The 16,516-nt window shown below is 47.5% G+C and overlaps 1 protein-coding gene across 1 annotated transcript in view; it reads right to left on the bottom strand.

Moving 5' to 3' along the window:
* Positions 1–3,039: 3,039 nt before the first annotated feature.
* Positions 3,040–16,516, bottom strand: part of RBBP8NL (RBBP8 N-terminal like) — a 37,386-nt gene continuing 23,909 nt past the window's right edge. The window contains exons 9-14 of the mRNA XM_083744328.1: positions 15,962–16,128; positions 12,951–13,737; positions 10,937–11,048; positions 8,917–8,978; positions 6,586–6,712; positions 3,040–3,789 (exon numbers count right to left, since the gene is read on the bottom strand). Of these exons, the coding sequence (XP_083600454.1) occupies positions 3,659–3,789; positions 6,586–6,712; positions 8,917–8,978; positions 10,937–11,048; positions 12,951–13,737; positions 15,962–16,128 (1,386 nt within the window). The 3' untranslated portion in view covers positions 3,040–3,658. The remainder of the gene's footprint in view (positions 3,790–6,585; positions 6,713–8,916; positions 8,979–10,936; positions 11,049–12,950; positions 13,738–15,961; positions 16,129–16,516) is intronic.

Here is a 16,516-nt window from a genome sequence, read left to right as displayed (position 1 = left end):
GCAAGCAGATGAAGTGATGGACAGGGCACTATCAAGAACTGTAGTCATGGGAAAACATGATCTCTGACACAGCAATTGACAGTATCAGGACTCTGCTTGGCGAGGTGGTTTGGGAACAACAGGATATCAATGACCTTCCGAAGGTCAGTGTGAACCGAGTGCTAAGTGCCAGCACTGCTTACAGCTTGGCTGGTGTGTGGCTAGAGAATATTTATTTCCTTGTATGCCACCTTGTTTTCCTCTGTCCTCTAGCTTTGACATTTAAGCTGCCATTTTGGAATCCCTTCGATGAAGGCCTCTGTGATCGACATCATTTGTGAGGATTCTGTACATGAGTCATGTTCTGGGCACCAGAGTCATTTGCTGGGTATGTGCCGTATTTTTCGCTCCACAAGACACACTTTTTTCCTCCTAAAAAGTAAGGGGAAATGTCTGTGCATCTTATGGAGCGAATGGCGCTGCGCAGAGAGGGAGAGCTGTGCAGCGCCCCTTCAGCGAAGTGGGAGGAGAAATGGAAGGGATTCTGTTCCTCCTCCGCTTCGCTGCAGAGGCGCTGTGCAGAGAAGGAGAGCTGTGCAGCGCCCCTTCAGCGAATCGGGAGGAGAAATGGAGCCCCTTCCGTTTCTCTTCCCAATTCACTGGAGAGGCGCTGTGCAGAGATGGAGAGATTTTTTTTTCTTGTTTTCCTCCTCTAAAAACTAGGTGCGTCTTATGGTCAGGTGCGTCTTATACAGCAAAAAATACGGTAAATATTCAGGGCATGGACTCACAAACACAAATGTGCATAACATTTGCCCATGCTAATTTATATGCATAGATGTGTGGCGGAAGAGAAGCCAACTACCTTCCCATGCAAATGACCCCCCCCCCCAATCTTCAATTAATTTGCACCCAACCAAAGGTCATCCCAGATCAGGTCCTCTTTATTCATCAAGCCCCAAAATTTTCCTTTCAGTTCGGGCTCTGGATTGTGTGAAGAAGTACTTTTATCTTTTATCTGTCCTAAATATTCCAGCAATTACCTTCACTGGATGTCTATGAGTTCTAGAGTCATGAGAGAGGGAGAGAGAGAAAAATATCCAGTCCACGTTCTCCAAGCCAGGTATAATTTTATAAACGTCTATCATTTCACATCTTACTTGGTTTTGGTCCTAACTAAAAAGTCCCAAATGTCACAACATGGGTCAAGGGGCACTCCAGCCCCTTGGTCACAATTCAGTTGCTCCTTTCCAACTGCTATATCCTTGAGGAGAGGTGACTAGAACAGCACACATGGAATTCCTAGCATGGAATTTACCTTTTTAAAAATAGTTGCTGTACACTGGGTCAACATCTTCCCGGAGCTATCCACTCCGACCTGAAGGTCTTGTGACTGGTCAGTCACTGCCTGCTCATGCCCCATGTGCGTATATGTGAAATTAAGATTTATTGCCACCACAAGCATCACTTGACAGCTGCTTACACTGAACTGGGCCATTTTATTGCCCATTTGCTCAGTTTGGAGAGGCCCTTTTGAAGCTCTTCACAATCTCTTTTAGTTTTTAGTTTTAACGGCCCAGAACAGGAAGTCTGCAGTCAGCTCCCACGTTGTTCACCCCTGATATATGGAGAGCAGCTGCTATAACCTCCCCCCCACCCCAAATCCCTAACACTTATTTTAGGGTAAACTATGCAGTGGTTTAATCAATGCAGCATTTATGTACAATCAAACTGGGTACTTGGCGATACGTAGGTTTTTTTGTACCCTGTGCGTATCAAGATCCAGAAGTTTTTGTTTAGTGTGTGGCACCTTTTCCCTCGAATTCCCGCGACGGGGTGAGCTCCCGTTGCTCGGTCCCTGCTCCTGCCAACCTAGCAGTTTGAAAGCACGTCAAAGTGCAAGTAGATAAATAGGTACTGCTCTGGCGGGAAGGTAAACGGCGTTTCCGTGCGCTGCTGTGGTTCGCCAGAAGTGGCTTAGTCATGCTGGCCACATGACCCGGAAGCTGTCTGTGGACAAACGCCGGCTCCCTCAGCCTATAGAGCGAGATGAGCGTCACAACCCCAGAGTCGGTCACGACTGGACCTAATGGTCAGGGGTCCCTTTACCTTTACCTTTCCCCCTATTAACTTCAAAGGTGTGGTTGCTTCCTTTTCACCGGGACCCACCACCTGCAAAACTGATGTAGATCAAAAGCTACCAGGAAGATCACTAGGCCATTTCTGGCCCTCAGACTACTTCAGACTGGCAACCATGAGGATGTGGCTAGCAGATATTGTTTCTTATCGCTGGTCCTTCAGACGTCCCCATCAGCCATGTGCAATAGCTAGGGCCCTTCTCCTTGCTGAATCTTCTGATGTGTGTGTATGGGGATCACAGGTGCAACAATATCTGAAATAAGATGCACTTTGGGAAGTTCTCCAGGAGTCGCCATCTTGGCCCAGCACACCCTTTTGACAAAGGAAAGCTGCTGTCAAAGTTCAGCCCATTTATTCTTATCTTGCACCTTGCAGGACGACCTTATTCTGCCGCTGTTTCCCCAATGCTTTCGGTGGGATTTGCAGCGCACCAATGATGCCTGACAGATACCTAGCCTACCCTCCAACATTCCCCTGATGAAAATCGGGACATGTGTCTTTTGGTGTCGTGCTGCCGTGGGGGTCAGCAACACCGCTACAAGTGCCAACGCTGGCTGCAAGCGCCAGCTTATCCCCGGGACATTCTGGGATTTAATCAGAAGCCGGGATGGCTTCTATGATTCCAGGAATGTCCTGGGAAAATAGGGACATTTGGTGGGTATGACTAGGAAGTCAGAACATTGGTCCATCCAGTTTAGCATTGTCTACACTGCATTTCAGCAGGTGTCTAGTGTTCCAGGCAAACATCTTCCCAGTCTCACCTGGAGATGCTGGGGATTGAACCTGGAACCTTTTGGATTCAGAGTCGTTGCTCTGGCACTGATCTACAGCCCTCCCCTTGTGGATCCACAGGCTACAGGACATTTGATGTCCAGGCCCCTGCAGTGTTGCTGATTTTATAAAAGGAAGAAAAGACAACGGTACCATAGGGATGGGTTGTATTGGCCGCAGAAGCAACAAAATACCATGTTTTGCAAGTCACTGAAAGCTGCCAGGTCTGCTGTAGTTCACCGTTGTCATCTCTGGTTTGCAGCAGCCCTCCAAGATATCAGGTATGAGCATTCCCCAGGACCTGATCATTCTAACTGGTATTGCAAGGGACTGAATTTGGGACCCTCTGCATGCAGAACATGGTCTCTCTGTTCTTACATTGCAGTTGTCTCTTAATGCAACACTTACTGCATCACAGCGAAGGTATGGCAGGGCCAATCTGGTTGAATGCCATAGAACTGGCAAGACCTGGACAAAAGGAACCACAGAATAGCCGAGCAGAACAAACCACCTCACTGCCAAAATCTCGAGAGAATTAACCAAAGAATTTTGTAAAGCTCTCCAGAGTGCCTTGACTGTCAGTAAGTTACTAGTCCACATGAATTCACTTGTCGGTCAGGGATGTGAAGCAATGGCGCCTGGCAGGCTTGAGCTGTCCTGGTTGATGTCAGTGAGAATAACTGGCCACTGAAGGGCTTCATATCACAGCAGAAATATCTGACACTGGTTCAAGTGGTAGGATCTGCTCCAGCGAGAAAGCACATTCGGGCTATGTCTCTTCATCTTCATTGTGGCTGGAAGCAGGGCTGCAGTTTGCTGTTTCTTTTAGATCTTCTTGCACGTCAGCTAGGATCTGGGCTGCTTTGCCATTACGCCGGCCTTGAACAGGCTTCTTAATGGCTGCGAAGAACAAAACAGACAAAGGCGTTAGCAGGTTTGCAATGCATTCTGGGATAACGAACTGGGCAAGTTTTGTTTCAGTCTCTGGTACCTCATATAGAAGAGGTGGGCTGAAGGTAGATCAGGAGAGCGATTGCAATAGATCACCAAGTGTGAAATCCAACTTAGGCCCTATTCACCATCTACACTTAAAACAGCATTGTACCACTTTAAAGAGTCGTTGGCTTCCCCCAAAGAATCCTGGGAACTGTAGTTCATTAAGGGTGCTGGGAGATGTTAGGTGACCCCCATTCCCTTAGACAGCTACCATTCCCAATCCCTGGGAAGAAGTATTGGTTGAAGCAGCTTGTGGAGTCTAAAGATCGGGTTTCCTGAAAACATCTCGCCCAGTTCCCACGTTAAGAGCCACACAAATGAACAGCTCCCTGTCTATGACTTGGTTGCATGAGGGCCAGATTTCATGGCACTTTTGGCACAGTGCCGAAGATGAGCCACCGTCAACAAAAAACAAAACAAAACAAAACAAAAAACAAAACAGACAATGAGAGTGATGAATGGTGACACAGCTAGGTTGGGGGCCCTTCCAAGCCCCTAGTCCTTGGCCGGTGCCCAACCTGACTGATTGTTGGTGCTGGACTTGCGTTCCATCCCATCCTTCCCTCTCGCAATAATTTCAGTGTTCTTTCTTCCTGGTTGGAAAAAATAAACACAAATGGCTATTCTTGCCCCAGATGCAGGTTCTATAAAATATGGGGCAGAATTCTGTCCTAAATCCTAATCCTGGTCACACACACTGGATTCAGCATTTCAGGAGGCTGCTGCATTGATAGCAGTAAAAACAAAAGGTAAAGGACCCCTGGACGGTTAAGTCCAGCCAAAAGCGACTATGGGGTGTGGTGCTCATCTCACTTGCAGGCCGAGGGAGCCGGCGTTTGTCTACAGACAGCTTTCCGGGTCATGTGGCAAGCATGACTAAACCGCTTCTGGAACAATGGAACACTGTGACGGAAACCAGAGCGCACAGGAACACTGTTTAACTTCCTGCTGCAGTGGTACCTATTTATCTACTTGCACTGGTATGCTTTCAAACTGCTAGGTTGGCAGAAGCTAGGACAGAACAATAGGAGCTCATCCTGTTGTGCGGATTTGAATTGCCGACCTTATGATTGGCAAGCCCAAGAAGCTCAGTGGTTTAGACCACAGCGCCACCCGTGTTCCCCTATTACCTTTGAGAGCGGTAATGTAGAGGCAGATGGGCAGCTGCTTGCAGGCCTGGATTAAATTTGCAAGCACTGGTATTTGAAAATACCAGTGTCCACCCCACCCCGCCACTGCCTACCATTGTCTTGCCCTTTGCAATTTTAACCCCTTCTGAGCTCAGCGCTTTGCAGGGAAGGGCCAAGCCTTTTGAAAGAATGAGAAAAAGGAGCTGTCGATGTTTTGCGTCCGGGTTCATCAGACCTGTCAGAAAGGCAATGTGATAGGAACGGAAGCTTGTCAAACAAGCCCTCTTGCCTTGCCAACAACAATATCTCTTTCACATACTCAGTCAACATTGCTCTCTCTAACTCACACACATACACACACAGCCAAGCACACACTTTTTGACTGCACAAACAGAGCCAGTGGTAGCGCTTTGGAGGTGGAGAAAAGTATTTAAACTGTGAAGAGGAAGGGAGGGTTGTTGGTTGTCCCCTCCGCCCTTTTTCAAGTGCCCAACCTTTATACATTTCCTACTTTGTCACCTGCAGGAAACGCCAGCACAACACATCCCATTGTTAAGAGGTTTCCCCTTCTACAGGGAATGGGGCTTAACAATAAACACGGTTTGTGAAAAATGCATTCCCTGCAAGTCAATAACATTTCTCCGGAAAGGCTAAGCAAACACTGAACTGTGTACCTAGTGCACCTATTCAATTTACATGTTGCAAAGCCTTTCTCCTACTCTCTTCTCCCTCCCAGGTTGGCTTGGGCTAACCCTTTGCCAGAAAGACCGCCTGGCCCCCGAGACTCTGGAGTCCTCCCTGCTTGCGTTCCTTATCACGGCGGACTGTATCGCTGTGGACAAACATTTGCATAGCCTGGAATTCAGAGAGCAGAAGAGAGTGCCTGGCCTGTGCATAGGAAAAGCTAGCTCATTCTTTTCTCAAATGAGCCACCAGAACAAACAAAGTTCAGTGGACAGGGGCCACATCCATTTAAAGCGCCATGGTGCCATTTTAATCTGCCTTCCCCCAAGAATTCTGGGAGCTGTTAAAGGCGCTGAAAGTTCTTAGGAAGCCTCTATTCACCCCTCAGAACTACAATTCTCAGAGATAGCTCTGTGAAGAGGGATGGATTGGTAAACTACTCTGGAAATCATAGCTCTGTGAGGGGGATAGGGGTCTCCGAACAAAGTAACAAGTGGCAACACAGGCAATTTAAATGTGAATGTGGCCTAAGTAAACAGGTGCAGTGTTATGTAAGACATGAAAAATAGTATACAGTGGACGCTCGGGTTGCGAACATGATCCGTGTGGGATACACGTTCGCAATCTGCAGCGTTTGCAACCCGCAGTGTTCACAACCCACAGCTGCGCATCTGTGCATGCGCGAGTTGTGATTCGGTGCTTCTGCACATGCGCAAAGCGTGATTTAGCGCTTCTGCGCATGGCAACTGCCAAAACCTGGAAGTAACCTGTTCTGGTACTTCTAGGCTTTGGTGGTCCGTAACCCAAAAAAACACTACCTGAAGCGTCTGTAACCCGAGGTATGACTGTATCTCACAATACATGATTCTGAACCCCCTGTTTGTACCCTTTGTCAGCGAATCGTGTCCCCTTTTCCGCTTCTTTTGCGATCTCTGGGTGATCTCAGTTGTGCAACAATATTTTTCTTTCACGGGAGCTGCTTGGAGGCTTTCATCATCACAAGTGCCAATCACCTATTAGGGGGAAATTATTCAGACATGAGTTGCAGATGTGCAAGTTAAATGTCCCGAAGCATATGGGAACCCCACCTTTTCCCCTTCAGTTGTGCTCAAGTTTTGCACTCAAAAATCAGGTCTGATCGGAAAAATTCTTTTCCTCCTTCTGTATTCCGCAAACAAGACGCTCTTTCAACCCTGCCTACAAGTCAAACACAGCTCATTTTGGATTAAAGTCAAGTCCTTTCATAGGTCGTTCTAGGTGAACAGTGTAGGATTAGCCAGAGTGATGCCCTTACCATTGGCCTTGCTAGTTGGCTATCCTGGCTATATTAGGATTAAGGTCATAACTTGAATCATATAGTTGGAAGGGACCACAAGGATCATCTAGTCCAGCCCCCTGCAATCAGGAATCTTTTGCCCATTGTGGGGCTCGAACCCACAGCCCTGAGATTTACTCTCATGCTCTACCAATTGAGAAACTCAGCTTTGGAAAGACAGCTTCCATTCCTTCCAACCAGTCTGTTGCAAGTCTTCCTTTTAGTGATTGATGGGACTGATTTAGCAGGGACAGCCGAATACATTCTGCTGCCTGGGGCAGAGGGCAAATGTTTGGTGCTCCCCATTGCACATACAGAAGCCAGCTGGGCTGACAGATGAATCTGACTGGAACACTGGCAATGGGGCAGTGTCTCCCACTGCAGCTGATGCCAGCTGGCTAGCATAAGGGGCACAGGGCAGGTCAGATGCAGCACAAATCTCTGTCCTCCAGCCCAGAGGAATGGACAAGGGGCTTGGCAGGAATGCCTTGGGGGAAATACTCAAATGTCCATCAGAATCTGCCACCTGAGGCAGTTGCTTCACTCTGCCTAACGATTGGGCCAGCTTGCAGCCCAGCTGAATCTCATAAGGCCATGCATCTCATGAGCTGCCCGCTTTGTCACCACACTTGTCTGCCCAAGTGCGACGTTGGAGCAGGATCCTGGCACACCATATGGAGCCCCCTTTCTCTAGTGGCTTCTCTTGACTTAGTTGAGAGCATAAGGTTTGATTAGCATTGCCAAAGGTTCTCAAAAGTGGGGAAATCTCTTGTTTGTGGGCTTAATGAGACCCACCAGCCCTCCCCATTTAAACCACGGGGCAGCTTTGTCTTCAACCTAATGTCATATATGACACCAGGCCGGGTAAAGGCATGGCTGGACCAAAAGGGGTTTGCAGATCAGGAGTGGCTTCAAAGCCATGTGCTAATAATAATAATAATAATAATAATAATAATAATAATAATATATTTATACTCCACCCATCTGGCTGGGTTTCCCCAGCCACTCTGGGCGGCTCCCAACAGATTAAAAACAAACACATCAAACATTAAAAACTTCCCTAAACAGGGCTGCCCTCAGGTGTCTTCTAAAAGGTTGTTTATTTCCTTAACATTTGATGGGAGGGCATTCCACAGGGCGGGCGCCACTACCAAGAAGGCCCTCTGCCTGGTTTCCTGTAACCTCACTTCTCGCAGTGAGGGAATTGCCAGAAGGCCCTCAGAGCTGGACGTCAGTGTCCAGGATGAACGGTGGGGATGGAGACGCTCCTTCAGATATACTGGGTCGAGGCCATTTAGGGCTTTAAAGGTCAGCACCAACACTTTGAATTGTGCTTGGAAACGTACTGGGAGCCAATGTAGGTCTTCCAGGACCAGTGTTATATGGTCTCGGTGGCCGCTCCCAGTCACCAGTCTAGCTGCTTTGATGTACCGTATTTTTCTTTGTATAACACGCCACCGTGTTTAAGACGCCCCCTATTTTTGGGGACTCAAAATTAAGAAAATGGGGGAGATTGCCTCCGTGTATAAGACTACCCCCCTTTTTAAACATTATTTTTTAAGTAAAAAAAACCCTAGTCTTATACAGGGAAGGGAATGGTACTTTGCAAGCGCCAACAACAGCTGATTCCTTGGGTCTTGCATTACACCGCGCCTTGCCTGCACGGTTTGATTTCAAACTGTGAAAGCGAAAAATAGTCATTGTGACATCAGCTGAATGACAGGTGGGCATATTCAGCCAAGTAAACCCAGTGTTGCCCAGTTGCCTCCTAAATGAGTCCCACACTGAGAATGGGTTATGCTTAGCCAGAAGGTAGACTCTACTTGGTGTGTGTGTGTTTGGGGGGGGGGACAGACAGGTGTATGTGTGGGATGATGAGCAAATACACAAAAGGGAACAAACCTCGCTATCGGATGTATTGGGCTCGTCAGATTCTTCATTGACCGACTCAGAATCTCCGTTACCTAAAGGAAACAATGGCAGATGAAATATCAGCTGTTGGAGGACTTGCAGTTTCCAGACGAGGAGCCACACCAATATTCAAATGACAAGCAAACAAAACCTCTGTGTGTGTGTGTTCCCACCCCACCCAGCTGTCAATCAATTGAGAGATCCTTCTCCCTTGATCTGATCTCCTTATATGCAAATCAGCACACAGCTGCCTTTAAAAAACAAAATAAAACCTTTCCCACTAGCACAAAAATCCTGATTCTCTGGTCTGGGCTAGAGATTCCCAAAATCAAGCCATACAGGCCAACTCTACTTTCCAGCTCAGCCAGTAAAGTTGAAATTACGGATGTGACTTTTGTTGTTGTTGTTGTTGATATAGGAATAGTGCTCCCCCCCCTCATACAATAGGAGGGCCAATCAATCATTTTACTGCAGCACCAAGAAGGAGTGGGGAAGGGTCAAGTTTCTAGTCCTCACAGATGTAGAGAAAATTTAAAAAATGGGGATTTTCCTGTGGGGGCTATAATTAGGAAAAGCTTGTGATTTCCTCATTGTCTTGAATCAGGGATCATTCCCTTTGCAACTTCCTATCGTGTGTCCATATCTCACTGGTTAAGTACATGGTCTGCATGCAGGAAGTCGTAGGTTAAATATTTGAAATCTCCAGGTAAAAAGACCAGGAGGCAAATGCCTGAGACTTTGGAGAGCTGCTGTCAATCACAGCAGACAATACTGATCTAGGTGAACAAATAATTTGAGCAGGTGGGGCTTTCTTGGGTTGATATGGCCACAGGCTAAAGTGAGAAGTTTCTGGTCTTGTTGTCCGAAAAGCCTTACAGGGTGCTGGAGGTTTCGGTTGAGCACAAAGACCTACTGTCTGTTATAATCAAAGTTTACTTAAATTGGAGGCACAGTGTGTTCAAACAATGCAGTCGTCCTGGATATAAGGAGTGAAACTACCAGTTGAGCAATAGAAGTTTCTTTGGAAGCCACAGAACTTAGACGTTGCTACTGAGAGGATTAATTACAACCATTAGGGGAAATGTTTCTCAAGCTTTGGAGTGCAGTTTGATGTAAGAGTGGTTTGGTCAACAAGGGATGTCTAATTTCTTGCTGAAAGAAATGGTAGCTGTGTCAGTCTGTTACAGCAACCACAGAAATAGTCTTGTGGCACCTTAAAGGCTAATGGCGCTTCCAGTTTGTCTCTATTTTTGGGTGGGATTCAGTCACATACAGGCAAATTCAGGTTGGGCAGTTACAGTTGATTTGGAGGTATTGGGCAGGAAACACACTTCCCCAAAAAGACCAGACTTTTGGCGATAAGGAAAGTGTCGGAAAAATGGGAAAAATGCATGGCAAAGTGTAGGATAACACTTGCTTTGATGCAACCTCATCCAGTGTCCTCACAAACAAATTGAAATTAAATGCTAACTAAATAGTTAACAGGGACGCGGGTGGCGATGTGGGTTAAACCACTGTGCCGCTTGGACTTGCCGTTCAGAAGGTTGGCGGTTCGAATCCCCATTGTGAGCTCCCATTGCTCGGTCCCAGCTTCTGCCAACCTAGCAGTTTGAAAGCACGTCAAAGTGCAAGTAGATAAATAGGTACCACTTTGGCGGGAAGGTAAATGGCGTTTCCGTGCACTGCTCTGGTTCACCAGAAGCGGCTTAGTCATTCTGGCCACATGACCCGGAAGCTCGGCCAATAAAGCAAGATGAGCGCTGCAACCCCAGAGTTGGTCACGACTGGACCTAATGGTCAGGGGTCCCTTTACCCCTTTACCTTTAAATAGTTAACACTGTCTAATCTCCCAGCGAGCAAATCATGGCGACAATGTTGTTGTTGGAGTCTGTCTGTCTGAAAAGATGAGGGCGTGTTTCATGCACCTGGGGCCTGCTAACTTAGCAAAACCCTACAACTTACCAAGAGAAATGTTGTTCCCTATCACTGTCTCTCTGAAAGTGCAGGTTACCTGGCTGGTCCATTTTCTGCTTCTGTGCTTCAAAAGGCACCTTTGTCTCTGAATCGGCTGTGGCGTCACAAGACGCCGGCTTGTACGTGGGAAGTTCTTGTAATGAAGAGATCTGCAGAAGTCACAGACAGATGTTTGTTGCCAGAAATATAGCAGTTCAACACAAACACACTCACACCAATAACACCCAGCCTCCATCATGGCCACAGACCAGGAATCCTCAAAGGCAGATTCCTTCAACATCTGCAGCTGTAAGGAGACGGTGTATTTCATGGACTGTCATATGTGGAGCTGTAGCGCAAAAGGAGGGATCTCAGCCACCAGACTCTGATAATTGGACCACAGGCTCTGGAGAGCTCTGAGGAGTTTCTAGTCAATGAATAGCTAGCCTAGCCTATCAAGATCTGTTAGTTGCTCCAGGACACTTCTGAGTCCACATGTATGTCCTGCCTCAGCTACAGGACACCTCTCCAAGGTGCTGATCTTATGTTCTCCTGCTTACCCACCTCCGGCACAGCTGGGGTGATCAACTGTGCTTGGTGGTGAGTATCTCCATGGACCAAAACAGCCTCCATGGAACATCACACATGACTAGCCTTCCTTCTTGATGAGATGGGGAAAGGATGTAATTGAGTGGTAGAGCACAAATCTTGCATGTAGGAGGTCTGGGGTTCATTTTTCACCAAAAGGCACCTTGGTGGGGCTGGAGTGAACCCTCTCTTAAGTGTTGGAGAACTGCAGTGAGTCAGAATATACAGTGGTACCTCGGGTTACATACACTTCAGGTTACATACACTTCAGGTTACAGACTCCACTAACCCAGAAATAGCACCTCGGGTTAAAAACTTTGCTTCAGGATGAGAACAGAAATTGTGCTCTGGCGGCGCAGCAGGAGGCCCCATTAGCTAAAATGGTGCTTCAGGTTAAGAACAGTTTCAGGTTAAGAACGGACCTCCGGAATGAATTAATACTTAACCCAAGATGCCACTGTACACTACTTGGCTATATATGCCAGCAGTGTAAGGTAGCTCGTATGTTCATGAGACCTGTGTTCAAGTCCCGCTAAACACAAGCATCACTGTAAGAGAGAATCATATCGGATTCACAGAATATGAATCATGAGTTGTGTCCAGCTCAGACAAGACCCACTGAAATTTATGGACTTTAGTTAGTCACATCCATTAATCTCAATAGGTCTGCTTTTACATTGGATACAGCTCCCACAAGCACATTTGAACTGAATGAGGCTCATGTTCAGTCAAAGGTGACATGACTGATGCAGCAGACAGATGTTTCCTGAAGTGGACCCATGAAGTGTGGATAATGTACCCGCATCTTTAAGCACCTTTACACACATATGGTGAGACTCTGATCGGGTCTGACTGTTCATGAGAGTATTTAAAGATGTGACTATGTCATGTACACTTTAAACACATAATGTGCAAAACATCTGCATGCCACATTCGTCTTAGCCCTTTGCGGATATACTAAACAGGTAAAATGTGTGGAGGACTGGGGGCAAGAAGGCCTTGAGGCAGCTGACTCTCCACCAGATGTATAGCTGCTTGTTTCAAGGTCAGAAGGAGCCCATGCATGGACAAGTGTATTCACACATACGTACAATACAGGAGTGGGATTGGCTGGCAAGTATTTTGTTGTGCTATTTGATTGTTGCATTTTATTTATGGATGTGTATGTTTTATTGCTTGTGTAATTGGTTTCTATACTTGTAAACACTCAGAAGCCTGTTTTGGCATTAAGCGGCATATAAATCCATCCATCTCTTCATCCATCCAGCCATCGTCAATGGTGAACAAGGTGATTTGCTGCTGTGCAAATAAAAGAAGCTCTTACCTAACTATTGTCCTAGGCCGTAGGACTGGTAGGAGGGCAAAAACATTGCAAAGGATAAAAGTGGTATAAAAAACATAAATGGAAAATGGTTTTGTTTATAAACAGAAGTGACAGTTCAGAAACAGCCTAACAGAAGAACTCTTGGAGCAATTTCTCTTACCAGAGATGCTGCGAGGTTCTCCTTGGCTCCCACGCTGAGCTGCTCTGACTCTTTGCCCCTGTGGAGACGTTCAGCTGCATGGAGCCAGGTGGACAAATCACTTTTATGAAGGATGGGGTCTTCAGCTGACCTTTTAATCGGACTTCCAGGCTCCTCTTCCCCGGAGGACGGTTGCGAGTTGGCTGCCTTCAGTTTCTCTCTTCCTCTTCCATAATCTGATAGGTCTAGGGGTACTTCTGTGAGATACTCCCTCATGACGTCTGCCTTCTCTGCTTGCTCCAGCTCCTCCCTGTCGATCAAGAGAAATCGCCCTAGCGTTCCCTCACTAGAGTCTCCCGAACTGGACCTTTCCTTTTTGCACTCCTTGCCTGCCCTCAGCAGCGGGGAAGGCGATCGACGCCTGGCGCGATCTAAGCCGTCCTCCATCTTGGCATTGCATTCCTGCTGTTGCATCAATAAATAACGGAGCTTCTCTTGATGATTAAGAAACTGGAGTCTATTCTCCAAATGGCGGTCCTTCGTGTACACCATAGCGCCAGGGAGATCCAAGATGGCAGCTTGGTCTTCCCAGTCGTCTTGTGACTTCATTCTTCCTTCTGCCTCTCTGGCCATTAGTAAGCGGTGAGGGAAACCACTTCCCCTGCTGCTGGAGTTACTCTGGAGCCCAAGATGGTGCAAGGCAAAGTGTTGGCTGGGGAGGCAGGATTGCTCCTTTCTGGTGGCAAACTTCAGAGCCTTGTAAGATGAAGCAAGTTCCCGGCAGTCCGATTTGCTGGCTCTTAAATAACTGAAATAAAGCATGACTGTCATCAACACTTCTCAAAAATCTGCCAAGAGTCGCAGGGTAGTATTCAACTACTGTCAGGGCCGGATGAAGATGTTTTGCTGCCTGAGGCAAAAGACAAGATGGTGCCCTTCCCCAAGGCACATACAGAAGCCAATTGGATTGGCAGCTGAGTCTTACCTCAATACTGGTGAAAGGAAAGTATCTTCTACCGTGCTTGAGGGCAGCCAGGTAGATTAGGGCAGTGTTTCCCAACCTTGGGCCTCCAGCTGTTTTTGAACTACAATTCCCATCATCCCTGACCACTGGTCTTGCTAGCTAGGGATGATGGGAGTTGTAGTCCAAAAACAGCTGAAGGCCCAAGGTTGGGAAACACTGGATTAGGGGGTACAAAGCATGGTACCCACAGCTCTCCCTGTTCCCTGCCCCTTAGAACCTGCTGCCTGAGGCAGCTGCTTCCCTCTGTCTCATCACAGAGCCAGCCCTAACGTGTCCCATTAGTGGAAGGATTTCTGGTTATGCAATGAGGCTTCCCCTCTTCTCCTTTCTCCACGTGTACCAAACCCACGTGTACCCCACTTCCCAAATCTGCTGCAGACAGTTGGGAGAACCCCTAGACAGCTTTAGGGGATGCATGGGGGAGAATGTTCCATTGCACAAACAGTGACCCTCGCGCTGACAGAACGAGAGTTTTAGTGCTATATCGGAAACCGTAATTTCAAATGGCTCAGGCTGCATTCCAGCTGGGCGCTTTCTTTCCATTTATTAACCTGCACTGCTGGGGATTGGACTAGATGATGCTTTGGGTCCTTTCCAATTCTACAATTCTATGAGTCTAGACTCCATAGTGAGTGACTTTGTTTTGGTCGAGGTGGTGAAGCCATCATCTAACTGCTCCTGATTCACCATGCTACATTCAAATACAGTGAACTTACAGTGCATTGTTCCTTTAACAACATCTAGTCTCCTGACTCCTCTCTCAGCTTTGTTTTGTCCTGGGAGAAATCCTGCTGCAGGCCTGTAATAGAAGCCATGCTAGAAATCTGTATATAACCCTGATAATAAACCGGTTACATTACCAACACCTGTGTGGGACCTGAATTCACTGGTCACGTTTCAACACACTGCACACACCCCATTGCAAGCACTTCAATAAGATGTGTGGGCTGTAGCACTATACTGGAATCTAGATCTAAAAGCTGTTTCACATGGTGATTTGTCCTTTTCTCTCTCTGCAAGCCAGCGGCAAGGATGTTTCCCTCTTTACCCTGGTGATCACTTTTTCTGTATGCCACCATAATCAAAGGATCTAGAAACTTGGTTTCCCACCCCTTCAAATGAAAGCTGAAAATGCAAGGGAGACGCCTGGGATATTCTTGAAGAGACCAGGCAGGCCCTTGTGGCTCACACACCCTAGACTGCTGTCAGGGAACTGCCATCGGAGAGTCAGGTGGTGGAAGGGCTCAAGGAGGTTAGGAGACCCTCGGATGCTGAGGAAGGAACCAGCAGGGGGAGAGAGAGAGTTCCTGCAGAAACTCAGCCGGAGGGATGTCTCCAAGATACTTCCAGTGAGAACAGCGGAGAGGTTTCAGGACCTCCGCTGGGGACGCCCACTCCGCGCAGGAAACTGTCACGCAGAGATTCCAAAAGGAGGGTTTCCGTTAAGGAACTCCTATGTTGGCGTAAATTCCGGATGCACCCACTGACGGATTCTGCCAGCGATTGAGGTAGCCATGCACCCATGGCTCCGCGGACGGGGAGAGTTTAGAAACTGATTGCAGGAGTTAAGAACTCAGCCATTTATGCACAAGCAGCCCCTTAACCCATCACAACTGCTAATAATAATAATAATAATAATAATAATAATAATAATAATTTATTATTTATACCCCGTCCATCTGGCTGGGTTTCCCCAGCCACTCTGGGCAGCTTCCAACACATCAATGCATCAAACATTAAAAGCTTCCCTAAACAGGGCTGCCTTCAGATGTCTTCTAAAAGTCTGGTAGTTGTTGTTCTCTTTGACATCTGGTGGGAGGGCGTTCCACAGGGCGGGTGCCACTACCGAGAAGGCCCTCTGCCTGGTTCCCTGTAAGTTGGCTTCTCCCAGTGAGGGAACTGCCAGAAGGCCCTCAGAGCTGGACCTCAGTGTCCGGGCGGAACGATGGGGGTGGAGATGCTCCTTCAGATATACTGGACCGAGGCCGTTTCTTGAGTTCTTACTTACGCTTCAAAGCTGGGAATTCGATCAGATGCTGGGGGTGGGGGCGTTTCACTCGCAGGGGGTGGGGTGGCACTTCCTGGGCAATCTCTTTCCTGAGAGCAGGATCTTGAGCTGGGCCTCAGTAACGCAATTGTTCCGTGCAACTGGTTGGCTATCCTTTGAGAAGAATGCTAATAAGAGAGGGGAGACAGGAAGAGGAGAAAGGCTTTGTGGCATTATTTCAAGCCTGCATTGTCTGGGGGAAGGAGGCAAAAAGGGGAGGCTGAAGGGAGTGGTGAAGTCTCGTTCAACATTTTCAAGAGGCAGGGCCAGAGGCGTAGCGTAGGTGGGGCAAGGGGGGGCATGGCTCTGGGTGCATTTTTTTTAGCTCCAGGGCAGGGAATTTAAAATGTCTATATAAGACAGACCTTTGTTTGGGGGTCTTCCTCCTCTCCTGCGCGTAAGGGGAGCACCCTGTTGCAACAGTTCAATAAAGATCAGGCTTACTAGCTGCTTTGCTTCTCAATATTCTCTGTTTGGCCTCTGTTATTTTCTCCTATCAATAAGGAACCCACGTAA

The sequence above is a fragment of the Podarcis gaigeae genome (assembly GCF_964106915.1).
Source record: "Podarcis gaigeae genome assembly, chromosome: 6".
NCBI lineage: Eukaryota > Metazoa > Chordata > Lepidosauria > Squamata > Lacertidae > Podarcis > Podarcis gaigeae.
Note: the sequence above shows the minus strand (reverse complement) of the source record. Positions and strands in the feature narration are given on the sequence as shown.